The 18,608-nt window shown below is 42.8% G+C and overlaps 1 protein-coding gene across 7 annotated transcripts in view; it reads right to left on the bottom strand.

The window, feature by feature from the left end:
- Positions 1-18,608, bottom strand: part of IQSEC1 (IQ motif and Sec7 domain ArfGEF 1) — a 300,138-nt gene that overhangs the window by 46,059 nt on the left and 235,471 nt on the right. Inside the window, exon 1 of one of the 7 annotated variants that reach the window (XM_058812657.1) lies at positions 12,024-12,161. The exons of the other annotated variants lie outside the window; for them this stretch is intronic. Coding sequence (XP_058668640.1) covers positions 12,024-12,088 — 65 coding nt within the window. The 5' untranslated portion in view covers positions 12,089-12,161. Of the gene's footprint in view, positions 1-12,023; positions 12,162-18,608 lie in introns of those variants that run through there. 7 annotated transcript variants of the gene reach the window in all.

Genomic DNA, 18,608 nt, shown 5'->3' on the forward strand with positions numbered 1-18,608 from the left:
TTTTATATTCACACCTTCCTGTTCCTTCAAATCTTGCCAAACTATTAGCAAAGAAAAAACAAACAAAAAAAACCCCACAAACAAACCAGCAAACAAAAAACACAACAAAGACAATATTTTGAAAATAAGAGAACTTCAACATTTGAGCTTAAAATGGAAATCTTAAAAAAGACCTGAATTCCAGAAAGGAGCAAACCCCAAGCTTTTCCATGAGTATGGATTTATCTGTTCCACTGACTAATGTCAAAATGACCAGAGGAGCTGGTTTGGATGCAGAGGCACAAGAATTTATCTGCCAGAGAATTTATACTATGAAAGACAGACATTTGATAACCAGAAAAGCAGAAAGTCCCTTTCCTCCTGAGGCCCAGAACCTTATCTTTAACACTTTGTGCATATAAAAAGGAAGTGTATAACAATGCCATCACATGCAAGCAATGATTCAGTGCTGCCTCTCACCCCAGAAACCCCCCCAGTTTCAAGCAGTCAAGTGTCCCTGTGCATTTTTAGAACTAAAATATGAAGATAATGGGAACATATGCTTACAGAAATCACCCAAATGTTCAAACTGGTTTGCTGCAGATTTAGTTTGGAACAAAGAAATGAAACATGTTTCTAAATAATGCAAATGCCAAACCCAAACTGCATGCAACACTCTAAAATAGAAGAAGATCCTCCCAGCAGAACAGAGCAATTGCTTGAGAAGCTGTTTTACAATAAGCATTCTCTGAAATCAGAATTATTTTCATCACTCTTTCAGAATGGACTTTCAACAGTGTACTATAAAGACATAAAATTGAAAACAGGCCCTAACAACTGGATAGTACACACATGAGAACCAATCAGCATTATATTAATCCTGTTAAAAATTTGTTTTGGACACAAAGAGAAGTATGACAATATAATAAGTTTGTGCTGTTACATCTTTAAAGATTTTTCCATAGCATGAACACATGGGTACACTGAATAAATTTCTTTTCTTCTACATTGTGGAAAGGCAGCATGAGTATTACAAATACAGCAATAAAAACATGCCCAGCTTAAAATTCTAGTCAGCACAGGGTGATAAAGGCACTCAGCTTGGCCATGACAATGCAAGGGCTCTGTTCTTTGGGAAGCAGTGAGGTTTTAAAGCACGGCTGTGGTAGAGCAGCCCTAAAACTCCAGGTAGTCAGCACAGCCTGAATTAAAATTGAGATTAATGAAGAATCGATACTTTATTTTATTTGTTGCAACTGTGAAGCATTTGCATGAGTGGTTCTTCATGAAATTCCTCAGCCAAATCATCCTTCTCTCACTTGCCTGCTTTTCTATGGATCCATATAATTTATTTCCCTCTTCAAGAAAAATGCAATGTAAAGCTGGTTCCCTTGAAGTCACACCTACTCACAGAACAATTCAGCAAACTCATCTTCTTCCTTTGTTCCAGAAACTTTTCTGCCCATAAACACCAACATATCCACAGCTGAAGTATCCAGATACCTTCTTGGGACTCTGCCTTAGGATTTATGAGATGGATTTAAATGCAAACCAGAGAGTGACGCTTTTTGCATTAAAATCTCATTTCATAAACATCATTTCCAGTAAAACTTCTGCCTCACTCAAAAATAAATATTCTGTATAAACAGGTCCAAATGCCCAGGGAGGAAGAATTGCTACGCATCTGTTTTACACCAACCATCTCTTCAAATGTGGAGGTTAAAACCAGTCAAACTGTGATCTTAGCTCCTAATTATAGATTTCCACTTGAAATAGACCCAAATTCTGTACCTAGCCCAGGGAATGCAGACCAGAAGTCGCCCCTGGAACCAAGTGGGTAACAGAGAGAAGCAGGATAGCAGCTGCAGCAGCAGCTGGTGTGGCCAGGCACTTCCAGCACGACGGCTGAAACAAACCACTCAAATAGCAAAAATGTTTAGGCCAAATGTGGCCATTCCACATAGGAACAAACCTCTCCAAAAGTCAATGTCTTGCACATAACTTTGCCTTTACAAGTGCAATGAAGCCCTGGTCTGAATGTGTAATTTTAAATGACAATTGCCAGCAGAACTCTGCTCTCCAGAGCTGTGCTCCCCACACCACCTCAGCTCACAGAGCACTCCTTTGGCACAGGGTACAGCCCTTTGCTTCAAAGCTGCCTTGTGCTTCAGTACCTGTGCTGCTCTCTGCCACAAACCAGGAGTGCATTTAATTAAAGTTATGATGTGTGTGCACTGTATTGTCTCCAATTACCCAGCAAACATTCTCCATTAATTCTCAAAATGCACAACTGGCCATATGTACTTCACACAAGCTATGGTTTAGCATTTTCTCCACCCCCCAATACAATAATCCCCACTGGAGTGAGAACATTTGGGCAGAAGTTTATTATTAATGCAGTTTGAACTAGAACCTAGTCCTTATTGCCATGTCTGGTTTGTGCTGTCTAGTAAACAGAAGTCAATTATATTAAGAACTTACACAAATCCCTGAATTCAATAAGCACAATAGCATTAACAAACCAATCTGCCTTCAAATACACCCTGCCAAGAGTTCAAAGCCATTATGATGGACAACAGCATTCACAGGCAGTGACAAAAGCTTTGATCCAGCAGAGAAATATTGACCAATGTGTTTTAGTTCCAATGCACTCTCAATTCAGCTGTTTCTGCTCTAAACAAATGAAACCTTTGAATGCACATCAAAGTAATGTCCCAGGTAATTCATCTGACTGAAGTCAAATATCATTGCAAGAAAAATCCAGACACCATTTGCATGTGTCTCAGAAGCAAACCCTCACAAAGCAGTCACTTATTCTGTAATACTCTGTGGTGAGAGTGCCAATAAGAGCAGCCTGGGTCAAACAGTCTGAGAGGCACTGAGGGAGGGCAGAGCTCCACAGGCAGGTACCCCTGAGTGCCTGCAAACCTGCAGCTGCTCCCTGCTCCTGATTCCCAAAGCACACAACAACCCCAGCACCCCTCCCCTGGCCGCTGGCAAGCTGTAATTCTCACTGAGCAACCCCATAAAAGGCATTAACAAAAACACTTGGTGAAAAAGGGCATTTTGACCCACACTCTTATATGCCATCAGCAGCAGCAGAGAGCAGAGTGAAAGATGAGAGGTTATTCTCTCCCCACTGAAGCAGAATGCAGGAATGAATGCACTGCATCTTCTGACACGGAGATGGACAGCAGTGAGATGGAAATAGAGCCAGACCACCCACCCATTTTTGGCAGTAACACAACAGGGTTAAGAACTAAGAATATCCCTTTGGGAAAAGCTTATTGAGACCATCTTCAGCTTCCAAGAGCACAAGGAAGGTTAACCAGCTCTCAGATCACCTCTGTCAAACAGTGGCAGCATACTGGCCATCAGACACAAGAACGTACAGAAGGATCCACCCAGCCAACCCTCCCCAGTGCCATTCAATGCCTGTGAACCTCCCTGCTGAAGGCAAAGCTGTATTTTATTGTCATTATTTAGCAAGAGTAACAAGGGGACTGGCAGCACCAACACAACCTGGGTACAGCTTACAAATGTTCACTTCTATCTCAGGTGAAGTCAGCCAGCATCACTCGCTGTCAATCTGTGTTAATCATCACCCAGTGTATGTTTTTTCAGCAACAACTCTAAAAAATTGATATTATCAAAAGATGACTATGGGGTGATAATTTGAGGCTTGTGGTTCAAACCAGCCCAAGTTTTAGAATTTTTTTTACGGCCAGTTCTTCTTCTTGATGTGTCAGCATAAAAATTAACATCTGAAAATGTCCTATGTGCTTCAAAAGGATTCTTTGTTTCTTATATGGACTAAAGCTACCTATTTTAATGTAACTGTGCTGTCTGTGGGATGGATCCCTTAACAAAATCTGTGAAGGTTTGCCTTCCACTGCAGACTTTGTCCTGTCCCTGCTAGGCAAACTTTTACACAACATGATAAGCTTGAAAAATTTGTGGAGTTTCTCAATGCAGCTGTAGTAGAATTTGACCTCAACTATTTGCAATTTATTTAGATACACCATTCAGCAGCAGAAATCCTCCCAATTTAGCAAACCCACACTATATATGACAGGGACTGAAGATAGCAATATATTAGCACACATTCCACTGTCTATATGACACACCCTTCAGACACTGCTAAGTTTAAAAAGGAAGATTTAGTGTGTGCAGCTGAAAAACCCTGATTTGCACACACAGCTGAAGCAGCATTTGATACAATGCAAGAATCCTTGGTGTCCTGTGCCAGCCATCCTCCTCTTTCACCTCTTCAGCTGTTGTGTCGAGCCTGTCCCAGGAAGGGCTGAGAGAACAGCTCTGCTGCTGGGCAGTCAGGCTCTGTCAGAGAGCAGCACTGATTTCCTCTTCCCACTCAGGTCTTGGGGGATAAAATTCTTCTTTCCCCTCTGCTGTTCCATGTGTGATAGAAACATGAACTGCTTTGAAGATGCTTAACAAAATCCTGTTTAATGACCCAATGTTTCAGGCCCAGAAATGTCATACCTAGAACATTCTAGTTAAATAGATAGTTAAAACTATCTCATCTCAGATCAAATCTAAATCAAACTAATATAAATCAAATCAGTAAAACAAAAATTAAATATCAATCAAATTAGATCACATATAGATCAAATAAAGCCTAACACTTGACTAATTTTAAAGGTTTGCTCCTGTACTATTTGAATTGCTTACAAGTACAACACAGTACAGAGCACTGGGAACAACTCTGGAGCAGACCAGGCCTTCCCAGTCTGTGAAGGAAATTAAGAAGCAGCATAAACAAAGAGCATGAGAGGGTCCATGCAGCAGAAATGACAATAAACCATCTTTCTGTACTGGACACTGCCTTGAGTAAATATTGAGTAATAACAACTGTTTTCATTTAGAGCATATTTTAACTTCTGTAGCAAATGAATGTTGTACAAAAGGATCTATTTAGAACAACCAAAGGATTTCCTTACAATGACTTATTATATATTGTTATTATCTAATAAGTTGTGCTTTCAAACAATGGCACTGATGAACATGAGATACTTTGCTGTCTCTCTAGGATTTAAGAAATTGTTGGTCAAAATTATCTTCTTTAATATCAGAAAGGGATTGTTCAACTTTCTAGTGGTTGATTGACTTCCCTCTGTAGTTACAAATAAAACTCAAAAAATTACAGAGTAACATACTTTAAAAGGCCAATCCAAAAGGAGGATGGGCTGTTACAAGTCTGATCAGAGAAACCTCACACTGATCTAAATGAATCTAAAAGTATCTATAATATAAAAGTGAATCTGAAAGTATCTATAATATAAAAGTCTCACTCCATTTTAATCACTGCACAAACCCTCCACTTTGCCAACTTTGCTGTGCCAAGTCTCAAAAAATAAAAACCAACCCAAAAAGAGAATGAAACCCTGCCAGTTTTCTCTAAGGGAAAACAATCTAATTTTGAAATGCTGAAGTGCAAATGGGCATGGGAAACTGTCAGGTAGGAGAGGACAGGACGAGCACACAGCACTTGTTGCTGCTGCCAGGGAAGCTCAGGGTGTTGTTACCCAGGCAGTGAGAGCAGGACTGGCCTGGAGCTCTCTGCCCACACCAAGAGAGAGGTGTTGTAACTCACTGCAACAGGAGCACTGCTCACCTCTCTGTAATCACAGGCATCCTCATAAAAGGGAGATTTTATCCTCTGCTGCACACCCAAGGTTTATATCAGAGTGTACAGAACATGGTGTCTAAGGAAACCAAATAATGGATTTTTTTGTTGGGAGTATGGGGCTTGGTGGAAAAAACAGTGTTGTAGATGATCCTTAGGTTCAAGGCAATGTGTTCAAACAGAAGGTTTTGCAGACACACTCAAAGATACCACACATAAATCTTTACTCTTGTAGAATTGAGACCTCAGAAGATTGCTCATAACCTCTAAATCAGCCAAAGAGCTGACAGATGCTTTTTCTCATTCACAAACTTCCTTCCTTTTACATTTCCCCTCCATTGTGCTGAGTCTATGCATTTTACAGCTCTTTCTCTGTCAGAGAGGAATTAGGATAGGCTTTCAATAGAACTTCTGACTCACCTCACTGATGACAGAGTGACACAGGTAGCAACTCCTGCCTTGGAAATCTTTTACTGCACACACAGAGAAGAGGAGCAGCTTCTGGGCTGTGCAAGGCCATGTTGGAGCTGCCCAGCACTGCTGGCCCCCACAACCACCAACCCCCTGCACTGCCTTCAGCTTGGAGTTGGATTGAGGATCCCTGTGGGCCCTCCCAGCTCAGGAATATTCTGGGACAGTGTCTGTGATGGGGCTGCAGCTTGGCTTAGCTGGGGCTGCACGTGAGGCTGCTCAACCACAACAGGAGTTGTCTAAAATACACAACTTGGATAACTCCTGGTCATCTGTAGGCTCTTCATCACAGCAAAGTTCACAGATCTTTCCACAATGGAAAAGTGTCTTTCAGGACAGGGGTAGAAGCCCAGTTCCTGAAAACAAGGGTCACCACTTTCTGAAATGAAAATGTGATATCGTGCAAAGACAGATTTTGAAAATTGCAACCAAAGACAGTGAGAAATGGTCTTGTGTAACACACTGCACTGTGGTAGGAAAACCTGGAATACTTTTCTTCTAGGCTAACCTAATCAAAAACATCTTAATGACTTCTTAATAACACATAAAGAATCCAAGTTTGCATCACATTGTCATCATTTGGGACAAGTTCCTTTAAGTGCAGGTAATCCTGTTCTCTCTCACTTCACAAGGCATTAATGACTAGTATTAACAGGAATCTATCAGCTGTAAAGTCCCATTCTCTCAAATCCAAGAGAATTAAAATCAGCTCCTTCTTCAGTTTCTACTGATGCTCGACATCACTGGTATCTTCTAAATAAGACTCAGGGAGTAAAATACAAGAAAAGAAAATATAAAAAATAATAATGAACTTCCTTTCATGAACCCAAGAACAGCTGACATTATCTAACATTTAACACCTTGTGAAAAGGTCACCTTGAAGCACAAGAATCCCCCCAGACACCTCTAGAATGGAAATTCAACAGCCAGTTCACAGCACATTACTACAATGAAGAACCACACAGAAAGAAAAATAGTTTTATTCCTGATTGAGAACACAGAGTGATGTTAGACTGAGAGAAAACCTATTCTTAGGCTGCAACATGACCAGAGGGTCAGGGATTTGAGCAGGCCTGCTCTCTGCACTCAGATCCCTGGAGCTGCAGCTGGGTCAAGAACACTGCTGTCCCTCTGGTTTGAAGGATGACTTCCTGACACAGCCCCCAAACCAGGAGGGACACCCAGTCTGTGGTTCTGTCTTTAAAGGCAGGACAGCTCCCCACTAAATCATCCATCCCTTTCCCATGGGTGTACCCCAGGAATTCACTGCCACGGCCTGTCCCAGCCTGACCATGACAATGGAATAATCTCTCCTGTGACCACTCCCACTCCAGGCTCCCAAAAAGCATCACTGCACCCAGCTAAACCCAGAGCAGCTCCTGCTGCCCTTTCCAGCTCTCTGTGTGACCTGAGATGGAGCTGGGCCCGTTCTGCTGTAAAGCTGGGAGTGAAAATTCAATTAAAAACAAACTGTGAGTGCTCCTGTAGTGCAGAGTCAGGGCTGGCTGCAAACATTCCCCGTGACAGAAAAGCCTTCAGCTTTGCCTCGTGTGAGGATGACTGGAAAGGTCATGGATATATTAACAAACACAAGGAAGTTGGTTTTCTTTTTCTGTGTTCATGACACATCCATCCTTCTAAATCTGGTGAGTTTTAAGGGCCACTTTTTGCAATTTTTTGGACTAAATAATACAAGCATCCCTCAAAACAAGCTCAGGATTCTTTTTCTCTGGCCATGCCCTGTATGTAGCCACTGCTGTAAATGCAAGTCAGGTCATAACCGTGGCATTTTGTTTGTGCTTGCACAGCAGAAGGCAACTGGGAATTGTGTCCTTTGTTCATAAGCACAAGTTTAACTGGGATGACACTGAACTACTGAGAGAATCTCATTAACAGATATAATACATCAATTTCCTGTACTAAAGGCTATCAAAGCCATCATTCTAATTTTCTGCTTCTCTCACAGAGACTAAACAGTTTGATTTTTTTATCATACCAAAGCTTGTCTTTTTAACATTATTTTTATTAAAGACATCTCTACAGTTATTTTATGAGAACGATTCTAGTCCTTTGTCTATTGTAAGCAAGCAAAAGGATTTATTTAGTTAAATTTGCATTCCCCTTTAACGTAATACTGGGGCTTTGTGCTACAGTGGATTAAAGCAGCATCTGTTCTTCTCTGGAAACCTGGAGTCAAATCACAGCACTGCAGTGAAGTTGCCATCTCTGTCTGTACCCTAAATGGAACCTAAATAAAATTCAAATGGATTCCCAGAAGACACGAGAAGGGCTGTGTAAGTAAAATATTTTTGATTAATAAGTCTTGCTAAAAAAGTCCATGATCAGTAACTGGTTTTGCATAACAAAGATTCATGAATTAAACAAAACCTGTATTTACATAATTTTTTACATTAAAGGCAATATACAAGATACTGAAAGTGAACTTTTAGCCCCAAACACAGGGCTGATTCTGCTCTTGTAACTACACAGCCTTCTGAGGCAACAAAAATAAAGCAGCAAGCTCAGGAATATAAATTTGGCTTGTGGCCTGTACCCTATTTAAATACAAATGACATCTAAACAAAGCATGGTTCACAAAAGCAATGCACCAACACACTTTCCCCCCTAACTCATGAGCCACCTCCTCATAATTCCAGTTGCTCTGTGGGTCAGGCAGTGCCTGGGTTAGGGGCACATCCTCACAAATCTAATTTGTAACAGAGCAATCAGGGCTCCACCTTGGTTACAGTTTCTGAGTTCTCCTGCAGTTCTGTTATTAAATAAACATAAAAAGAAATAATTGATTGACAGCTGCTGTGATTCAAATAGGCCTGACTCTGAAATTAATGACAAAATTACCATTGGGTCTAACAGAGGAATAACCATGTAAACGCTGAAGGAGCAAAAAAAATTGCATCCTGAAAGACCTTTATGAATTATGGTAAATCCTTGCAATGAAAAGGCACAACAACCCAGGCTTGGGCTGCAGTGCTTCACAATTTTTTTTTTTAAATCCAGTATTCAAAAATGCCTTAAACCCTCCTTTGCACCTCTCAGAGTCCTGCAGGAGCTGGGAGCTCATGGCTCACTCAGAAAGCAGCTCCTCACTTCCAGCACTTGTGCCCCAAGGTTTTTTTGCTGCACTTTGAACGCCAGTGGTGTTAAGCCCCAAGGAACAAACTGAGGTGTGTGAGCAGCTGCTTAACACCTCCAGGTAATGGCACCCACCACCAGAGCACTGCCTGCCTCTGGAGCAGCTCTCACCATCCATCTCCTCCTGGCTGTGCTCAGGGCAGGCACAGCCTGCAGGCATCCTTGGAGCAATCGGCCAAGAGTGCTGATCAGCTCCACCATTGAGGGATCTGCCCCTCTGCAGAGCCGGAGCCCTGAACTGACATCCGTAGAACCCAGGGAAAACATCATCGGTGTGAAGGCAAAGTGTTGTTTCAAAGGAGCTGTTCCACCCAAAGTCCTTGCACTGCTCCTGAGGCCCTCAGAGGCACCCAACAGCCCCAGCCTCCAAGCTATGGAGAAGTTTTCTCCTCATGGAGACCCAGTTTTGGGAGAAACACTTTCTACAGCCATATGAACAGATCCTCTTGAAAGATTTTTCATTTTGCAAACATGAAATGGTCACAGGGTGAGAAAACCTATGTAAGGCCATGAAATCCTAAGAAATCACTTCCCATTTCTCCAGAGGAACACCCAGCAAACCACTGCTGAAGGCACCAGCAGAGAATGTCTCCTTGCTCTCCCTGGATCCAGTCCCTGCAACCTTGCAATACAAGACTCTTACAGGAACAACAAATCAGAGTTACTGTTCAACTTGGTATTTGCACTTTTCAGTGCAAAAACCGAATCCTTGGGCTTCCTTGCCTGAAAGCTGCCAATAATTCCATGAAACTGAACTGCAGGTTGTTTATTAACTGCACCAGGATTCCCAGAGGGCTTCTAAAGGGGCAAAGAAGCTCAATGCTGTTGATTCTGAATGCTGTTGATGCTCTTTTCACTGGTCAGCTCCAGATCTTGGATTTCAGTATCTTGGATGATAATGAATTATTTCAGATTGGTAGAAACAAACAACAACAACAAAAAAAAAGTATGATAGATGACTTCTCATGGGAAACCCGAACATTTGAGCTTCTATTTAACCAGGAGAAAAAAAGCCCAGCTGACTACTTTGTAACAGTACTCTCAATATCTTTCAGGAACTAGAACAGGACATCTCAACAGCAAAACCAAACCTGGTACAAAAGTAGAACTAAAATGGAAAATTGGTAATTTTATTCAGCATGGCTGTAGTTCTCCCAAAGCACCCGATAGATGTAATGAATTCTGTGTTTATATGAAGGATATCTGCCACAAGAATAGACACAGTTAAATACAACCATCCAAACTAAGTGCTCATCAATTCCTCTTTTAGCACATCAGGCAGAATAATCAAGTTTAACTGAAAGGAAGTGCATAGCAATGTACAAATGGAGGAAAAAAGTCTGAAACAATGATGAATAACAGAACGCTACTGTGTAATAGGCAAATCTGTCACTAAAGTAACTGTTATGAATTATGTTTTTAGCAAGGCATGCAAAGGTAACATCATTTATGCAAACATTGCCAACTCCACACAGGAAACTTACATTATTCTTTTCCTTAAGGATAAAAAATGGGCTGAAGGATCATTAAATGTATGACTAAACTGTACTATGAAACACTTCTCTTTATCAAAAAATATTTTGCCTTTTTTTTCTAGAAAAGCAACTGTTGCATTCATACATAGTTACACTGAATCCAGTCATTTCCTCCTTTTATATTTTTCCACACATGCCCACACCCAATTTAAGATGTTTTCTATCTTTAGCTAAGTTGAATGCTCTTTTACAGTCCAACAGCTCGACATTTGGCTGAATCACTTCGTGGAATGAACTTCCACAATGCACGGGAGATAAATTCATTCTGCAAGCGCACTGCAAGTGCAGGATAACTTTTTTAGTTTATCATAAACCCACACACAGCATCACACCAGAAGAAAACTCGTTTGTGCCTGGAGTTTTCAGGCAGCCCATGAACAAAGCTTTGTGTTGCTGTACCTTTGACACATATTATTTTGGTAGTTAAGAACATCCTTACAACAGGGACTGTATGTGTTAACATGACAAACCCCACTCTCTGTTCCTCCTGTGGCAGTTATTCAAGTATCTGTTCTTTAAAGGCCTTAGAACGAAACTATTTTTTTCTTGTATCTTATTTTCTGGCTGCGGGCAGAGTGGCAAATGTTGATTTACCCCTGTGAGTGTGACACACCTTCCCATGTAGCCAGGACAAGGCCAGGTCTCCGGCCAGCCCCAGACACCGGGAACAGCCTGTACCAGAGCTCTGCAGTCAAACTCGCACTGCTTTGACACAAATCATGTGATTCCCGGCTCTCTCCCGAAAAGCAGTGTTTACACATCGGTGTCTGGAGCGGCACACGCCAGGTCAGCTCACAGCCCGCTGCCACAGCTGCCGATTTATGGCTCTGCCTGTCACCCACAGCCAGCGCAGCGCAGCGGGGCCGCCCGGGACGCCGCGTTAAACCACGGAGATGATTTAAGATGATTTAACCCTGGGCTCCTGCAGGGCAGCCAGAGCCTCCGCCTGTCCCCGCTGCCGAGCCAGGACACCCGGAACGAGCTCCCGATCGCCGCGACCCAGAGACATCCCGGGGACAGCGGGGGCGACCCAGGGACAATCCCGGGGACAACTTGGAGGACCCCAGGGACAATCCCCAGGGACAAAAGGGGTGCTCCCAGCCCAGCAGGACCCCCCAGTCCCATCCTCCCGCACCGCCCCACAGCGAGCCCGGGCAGCGGCGGCGTTGGCGGCGCGGAGCCCTTTGTGCGGCAGCGGCGGCGCGGGGCTCACCCCCGCAGCCCTCGGCAGCGCTCACCAGCTGTCCAGCTCCAGCTCCAGCAGCGACTGGGTCCGCTCCGAGCTGCAGTGCAGGCACCACATGGCCGGGCCGGAGTGTCGGGCGGGGAGCTCCGCGCCACCATAGCCGCCCCTCGGCCGCCCCGCCCCGCGCCCGCTCCCCTCAGCCGCCGGCGGCGGGGCAGGGAAGCGGGCAGAGCGCACGCGTGGGGGCGGGATTCCCGGGTAAAGCGCGGCTGGCAGGGTCCCGTCACTCCAGCAGCCCGCACACCCCTCACCCTGCCCCGTGCGGCTCCAGCGGGCACGGTTTTCCAAGGGCTGCTCTCACTCCAGCAGCCCTCAGACTCCGCACCGTGCCCCGGGGCCCCTCGGGCCGGCTCCGGCGGGCACTGTTCTCCAAGGGCTGCCCTCACACCCCTCACCATGCCCGGGGGATTTTCGGTGCGGCTCCAGCAGGCACGGTTCTCCAAAACCCCTCACACCAGCCGCCCTCACACCCCTCACCGTGGCGGGGGGCCCCTCGGGCCCCCTGACAACAAAATCGCGACCACCCTTCCCACAGCTTCATATCCTATAATAACACAACAAAGCTCCGCTGGCCAAGCTCTGTAGTTTAGGGAAACTTTAGTCAGGAACTGAAAGCGTCGCTCTTGCGCACCGGGTGCGAGGAGGAGCACGGCGCAAAGATGCGCGCACGACGTATCTCGTATTGCTACATCCCATGAGGACTGATCACGTCTTTCAAGGTGGTGAAAAGAATCGAGGCAATTTTAGTTAAACCCCCTAAAACATTTGGATGGAGTGTGCATTTTGCATAGTTTCCTAAGGAAGCGTTAGGCCTAGATTCCAATAAGGCTGGGTTTAACTAGCTTTCAGTGAAACTCAAACACGTTAAGGAAGGACACACACCGGCTGTTTTCATAGGAATGTCACTGCAAGACTCTGACCAGAGACTATTTACGCTGCAGTGCCTGCTTTCAACATCTAATGATTATCCAGACAGCCTCTTCCCTGAATGTCTGGGATCCACAACAACCCCACGTTTTTCTGGTCCTGACTCAATGCCTCCTGCATCAAGCTTCGTCTCTACTTGTAAACAGACACAAATCCAAAGCAGACACAGGCAGTTCCCAAAAGTCAACTTCTACGGAAACCAGTTTCCATTTAGGAACCAAGTGCAGACAGTTTTAGCGTGGGCTGTGAAGGGAGGAGACACTGGAAAGTGTGGCTGGAAAGCTCTGACCTCCAAAGCAGTCACAGAATTTTCTGAAGAATGTGCTTTTCTGAAGCCACTTCAAACACAATCTTCCTTCCACAGATACGATCATGCTAGATCAGCAAATAACCAAGCAATACAAACACATCCCTTTCCAAACACTGCATGGATAGTTGTTACAGATGGCTTTCCCCCCCATCAATGTCAAGCATCCAGAATTCTCAATTTAGTTTTGACCATTCAGGTACAAAGTTTTTGTTAAGTCATTTTTTGCTTGAATATGTTGTTAAAATTTAACGTAGAGATTTTAAATGCCCAAATCATCTACACATTTAAGATCTCGTATGTATTCCAACGAGGGGAATTAAACACAGAAAAACAAATTCTTGCTGCACTACGCAGACAACATTGTGGTTTCTGAGTCAAGGCAGCCTGTTGCAGTTATTTTTGGAGGGAATTTTTTGTGAATGTTTCAGCATTCCAGAAGCATTTTAATTCAACCCTAATCAATAGTGTACATTCAATTTTCCCTCAGGTAACAGTAACTGTAATCCACACCACACAATCCACCCTGTCTCAGGTGGTGATTTAGCAGAGATCTCTATGACTTCTTAGGACAATTTCTGGTGGCACTTGCTAAGTTTCTTTGCCATCCTGATGGCAGAGATGCTGAACACACAGAGCTGATGTTTCAGGCTCCAGAAAACAGGTGTAGGAGAGGCTTTTCTATCAACACAGAGCCAAATGTGGGCTTCTCCAGCACTTCATTGATCTGCACTCTGCATAGGAAGCTTTGGCAGAACCAGTAGGATGTATGTTCTCTGTTGTCCTCCTGCTGCTGTTTTGGCACCGAACTAGTGTTAGAGCTGCCACTAAGATATTGTGGAAATTTGTAGTGCAGTGTAAAGAGATCAAAGAGTGACTTTTTATGTCCTACTATCCTTATTCCTGGCAATTTGTTGGAGCACAACTAACAGCCCAACACAAAGTGATCTTTGCTCCGTTAGATCGACTTGACTTAAGCACAAATGAAGGAACTGGGAAATCTCTCTGAAGAGGAAGTAAACAAAGATTTTAAAGTGTGATTTTACACTTTCCAGACCAGCCCAGAAGTTTAAGGGAAATAATTGTGAAGCAAGTGGGCTGGCTGACCTTGGGAAGAGCTTACTGTGACCAGCAGCTCACTCATTGCAGCTGCTGCTTCGTTCACTTTGGACCACTGCAGTTTCCAGCCTGTTGCCCAACAAACAGCACTCTCAAACTACAATATCTCAGCAGTGAATGACTCCCTCAGACCATTCAACCCTCCCTGCTAAAGCTAAACCTATTTCATTTCTAATACAGAAATAGAATTAAACCTTAGATTAAACGCAGCACTGAGATTTTGGTTTATCCAGTAATTTACATAAATCACTGCTATTTAATGTGTTAATGGCTAAAACAAAGTTTGTAAACCCCCAGAGTGCAACAAACTCAATTTGTAATTATGAGCACACAGCAATTTGTACAATATGCCATCTAAATCTACAGTAATTATGACCCTGCTTAAAGGGTAATTCCCACTTTAATCACATTTAATACACCATTATTTCCAAGATCTGAGAAGGCTGAAAAATAGGCATTTGTTTTGCATTTTGCTTGAATACAAGCAAAGGGTTACACAGGCAAAAAACCCCAGAAGAAACTGCTAGGGCGTAGTTTTCTTCCTGCAGAGTATAAATACAGCCATGCAGCATTGTACAATAAACTGCATATACAGGTCAAAATACCTGTTATTCCTCTCACAGTGGGATTTGAGGGGATATTAATGAAAAAAATATGCTAACCCATGTGGATCCTCAACATCCTGCCTCCCATGGTGAATTCTCTGTTCCTCATGCTCTCCCTCCACCCATGCTTTATCTGTACACCTAATGTAAACCTAAATAAAATAAGTATTCAGTAAAAAAGTTTGGGATAGATCAGTTTCAAGGATGTACAGCACAATCCTCTTTCACATTGTTCTCTTCTGGTGCACAGTGAGAATTATCAGTGAACCGTAATCAATGCTCTAACCATATAAAACATTACAATGTTCCCACATGACCTGGAATGACATGGGAATTCTCAAGTATGCCAGGGAATTCTTCAAAAGCTAACATGCTCCTGTACTCATCCCAGTTTTGTGTCCCCCCTAAGTGGATTTATCTTTTCTCATACACATTTCTGCATTTTCCATGGCTCTGTACTAGATTATTTCATTTTTAATGCCAACACACAAAAATCAGCATAAAAACAATAACTATAACTTCAGTTCATTTCTTCAACTGAACTTATAAAGCCTTTAAACAAACACATCTGGGAAAAGGCTTTATGCTGTCAGTTGCTACGGAGAAGGCAAAACAATGAATCTTTGTAGTCTTTTTTGCTCTCCAAAGAACAAATCCTAAGTCTATTTAAGGCAAAGGAAATCTTCACTCGTTTCCAGGGCTTGGACACCCCAAAGTGGTGCTTTTTTTCCATGTATCTCAAAGCCCCTCACCTTTTCAAAACCTAAACAAGTTTATTGCTGTATGAATGATGGGAATACTGAAGCATAGTGATTATAAACCATAGCAGAGGAAAATTAGAATAACTTCTGTCAGTTGCCTTGCAGATCAGTGGGAGAACTAAAAGTGAAACAGATCTATCTACATGCTCTGCTTCTTTATCCCCTCCCACAAAACAAGATGCTGCACTCTACAGTGGGAGGAAATATCAGTCTGTGTTGTCGGCCCTCAAAAGAAACCTTGCCAGAGAAAGGCTGTGCTCTCCAGCAAAGTCTCTGCATACCCTGGCTAGAGGATTTGGTTAAGAGCAGCAATTTTGGAACAAAGAAGGAAATTCCACATGATAACAAGGCTTCAAAATGCTAAATACACTGATTTACCAAGGCTGGCGCATGCAAACCAGGCAACCCTGCAAACTACAGCAAGTTATGAAACACATATACAAAATCACAGTGCTGAGAGAAACAATGCCTAAAGAGGCTTAGACTGCAGTCAAACCATTAGACCAAAGCCAGGATTCCTGACTGAAAATTCCCTGCTGTCACCACTCTGACCTGGTTTTGTCTCAGGTCAGTAGTTGATCCTACAAACCCTCATTTGTGCTAGAAGCTATTGTAAACTGTATTAGTGTTGCACTATAACACTGCCTGACTATTTACATCCGCAGCAACAACACTGGGGAAAGTAACATCAGGCAGAGCTTTTTTGAACATGATTTAGGTTTGTCTCTCAGACAGCTCTGAATGCTGCTCACGCTGCTTCTGAGCTGATGTGTTCATCCTCTGGCCCTGCCTCTGCTCCCCATAGTGCAGCTTACAGCAAGACACAGTTTTGGTTTTCCACAAAATCAATCCATTACTAGATAACTGCATTTCATTATAACACTATCAAGAGATTTAAAATTTCTCTTAACAGATCCACAGGCACATGAAACTTCTTTTTTTTTTTCTGTACAAAAACCAAATACCTCCCTTTGAAAAGAATTTGGCAGAGGCCTTTCTGCAGCTGTCACTGTTGCTGCCACTCACCCCAGCAGTGAAACGATACCTGAGGAGCAGAAGCTGCCAGAAAGGTCAGTCAGCACTGAGGGGCAGTTCTTCAAGAGGAAACATTTCTTTTTCATAAATCCATGCACAGAAGGAGAGTGGATGCTTGGAAATCCCCCAAAGGCAGTACAGAGGCTGATAAGGAGCTAGAGAGCCCCCTTAGAAAGAAGTTCATCTGGAAGCCAAGAAAGCCACTCTGTTCACCAGAAATCGTAGATGGAATAAAAGGGAAAGGGAAATCTCTGTTCTGAATTTGTGGGGCAATAAAGGCAGGACTCTGTACCAGGAATTCAAAGTGACTGCAATTATAGTTCTGCTGATACCATTATGTGTATAAAACTCCTTTGTTCCTTCCAATAAAATATGTACATGGGTGGCTCCCTCATTCTCCTCACGTGGAGTGGCACTTTCTCTGTGGAATCCAGAGTTGCCACAGCCCAGGACACACCCAGACATTTGCAGCACCAGGTCACAGGGTTCCTGTGGCTGCATGTTTGGTGCCACTGCTGAGCAAGGGTGGTGGGCACCCATGGGGAAACTCAGGGAGTAAGGAACATATCCTGCTGCTCTAAACCAGCAGGCCCCACAGAGGGAAAGCTGAAACCATGGATTCCCCCTTCCAGAATGTTAGTCTTAATAAAAGCCTGAAAAAGTAATTGTTACTGAATAAAATACCTTGCAGTGAATTTGGACAGAAAACACACATTGAGATGACACAAATAATGCAGGTGGCTAATACACTTTGGGTTAAACCTCTTGAGTTGTGTAAACCAATTGAACCCAAATAATCCTTTAAAAATATTCCATACCAGAGGTTCCTCAGAGCTTCCTCTTTTTTTCTGCTTTCATTCAGGGCAGTAATAATATATTTTCTGCAAGAAGTATTTCTTTGGGATTAATTAATGGCAGCCAAGATTAAACATTGCCTAGTTATGCTTCATGTCATCAACATCTCAAAAGCTCTCCATCCCCAAGAAAAGCATGATTATGTTTACTTGATATTTAATGTTTTGGGGTTTTTTCCAGTTTGAACAATTCATACATTTACTGAGATGTGTGAGCTTCAGTGCACACACTAAAATCAAGCAGAAAGACACATGACTGATTTTAACATTTTTTACTAATATTTTCTACTTCTACAAAATACAGAATTGTGTTTCTTTGAACACATACGTGAAAATAATTACAAACCCCACAGACAGTGGCTGAAAGCTTGGGAACATAATTACTATTTAGCCTTAAAGTAAATACTGGAATGTTGCTACTTCAGATCCTGGACAGAACTGTCTCTCCAGCAGCATTTGTGACATCTGGCTCAGGATAATGTGCTGCTCTCAGAGATCACGCGTGCCGTGTGTGCCATGCAGAAGGACATATTTTCCATGAGTGCCTTTCTGCAAGCACCATTCAAAACCAAGGAATTTTTCTACTTGAAGCTCAGACTGTGTTACACTTGTTTATTTTAATAGCAACTACCAAGTTTAAACTGTCAGTAAAATGACAGGCATCACTGCAATTCCCATATATAAATAATAATTTTTTAAAAAATTAGCAAAATCGATTTTTAAGGTAATCACTTTTTCACTAACTGCATATTTAAACCTGTGGGTAAGAAGAAGATTATAAGGAAGATCTTACTATTTACCTAATGAAGTTAGATTTAAAGGCATTTCATGGAAATATTTTCATGGTTTCTGTATTAGTGCATGGCTGTGCAGTGCAACTACTTTTAAATCCAGAAAAATATTTATCTACACTCCCATTTTGTCAAATCCATCAGCATTGAGATGCACTGTAGTACTCAGATAGAAAAC

Source organism: Ammospiza caudacuta, chromosome 12 (assembly GCF_027887145.1).
Source record: "Ammospiza caudacuta isolate bAmmCau1 chromosome 12, bAmmCau1.pri, whole genome shotgun sequence".
Lineage (NCBI taxonomy): Eukaryota > Metazoa > Chordata > Aves > Passeriformes > Passerellidae > Ammospiza > Ammospiza caudacuta.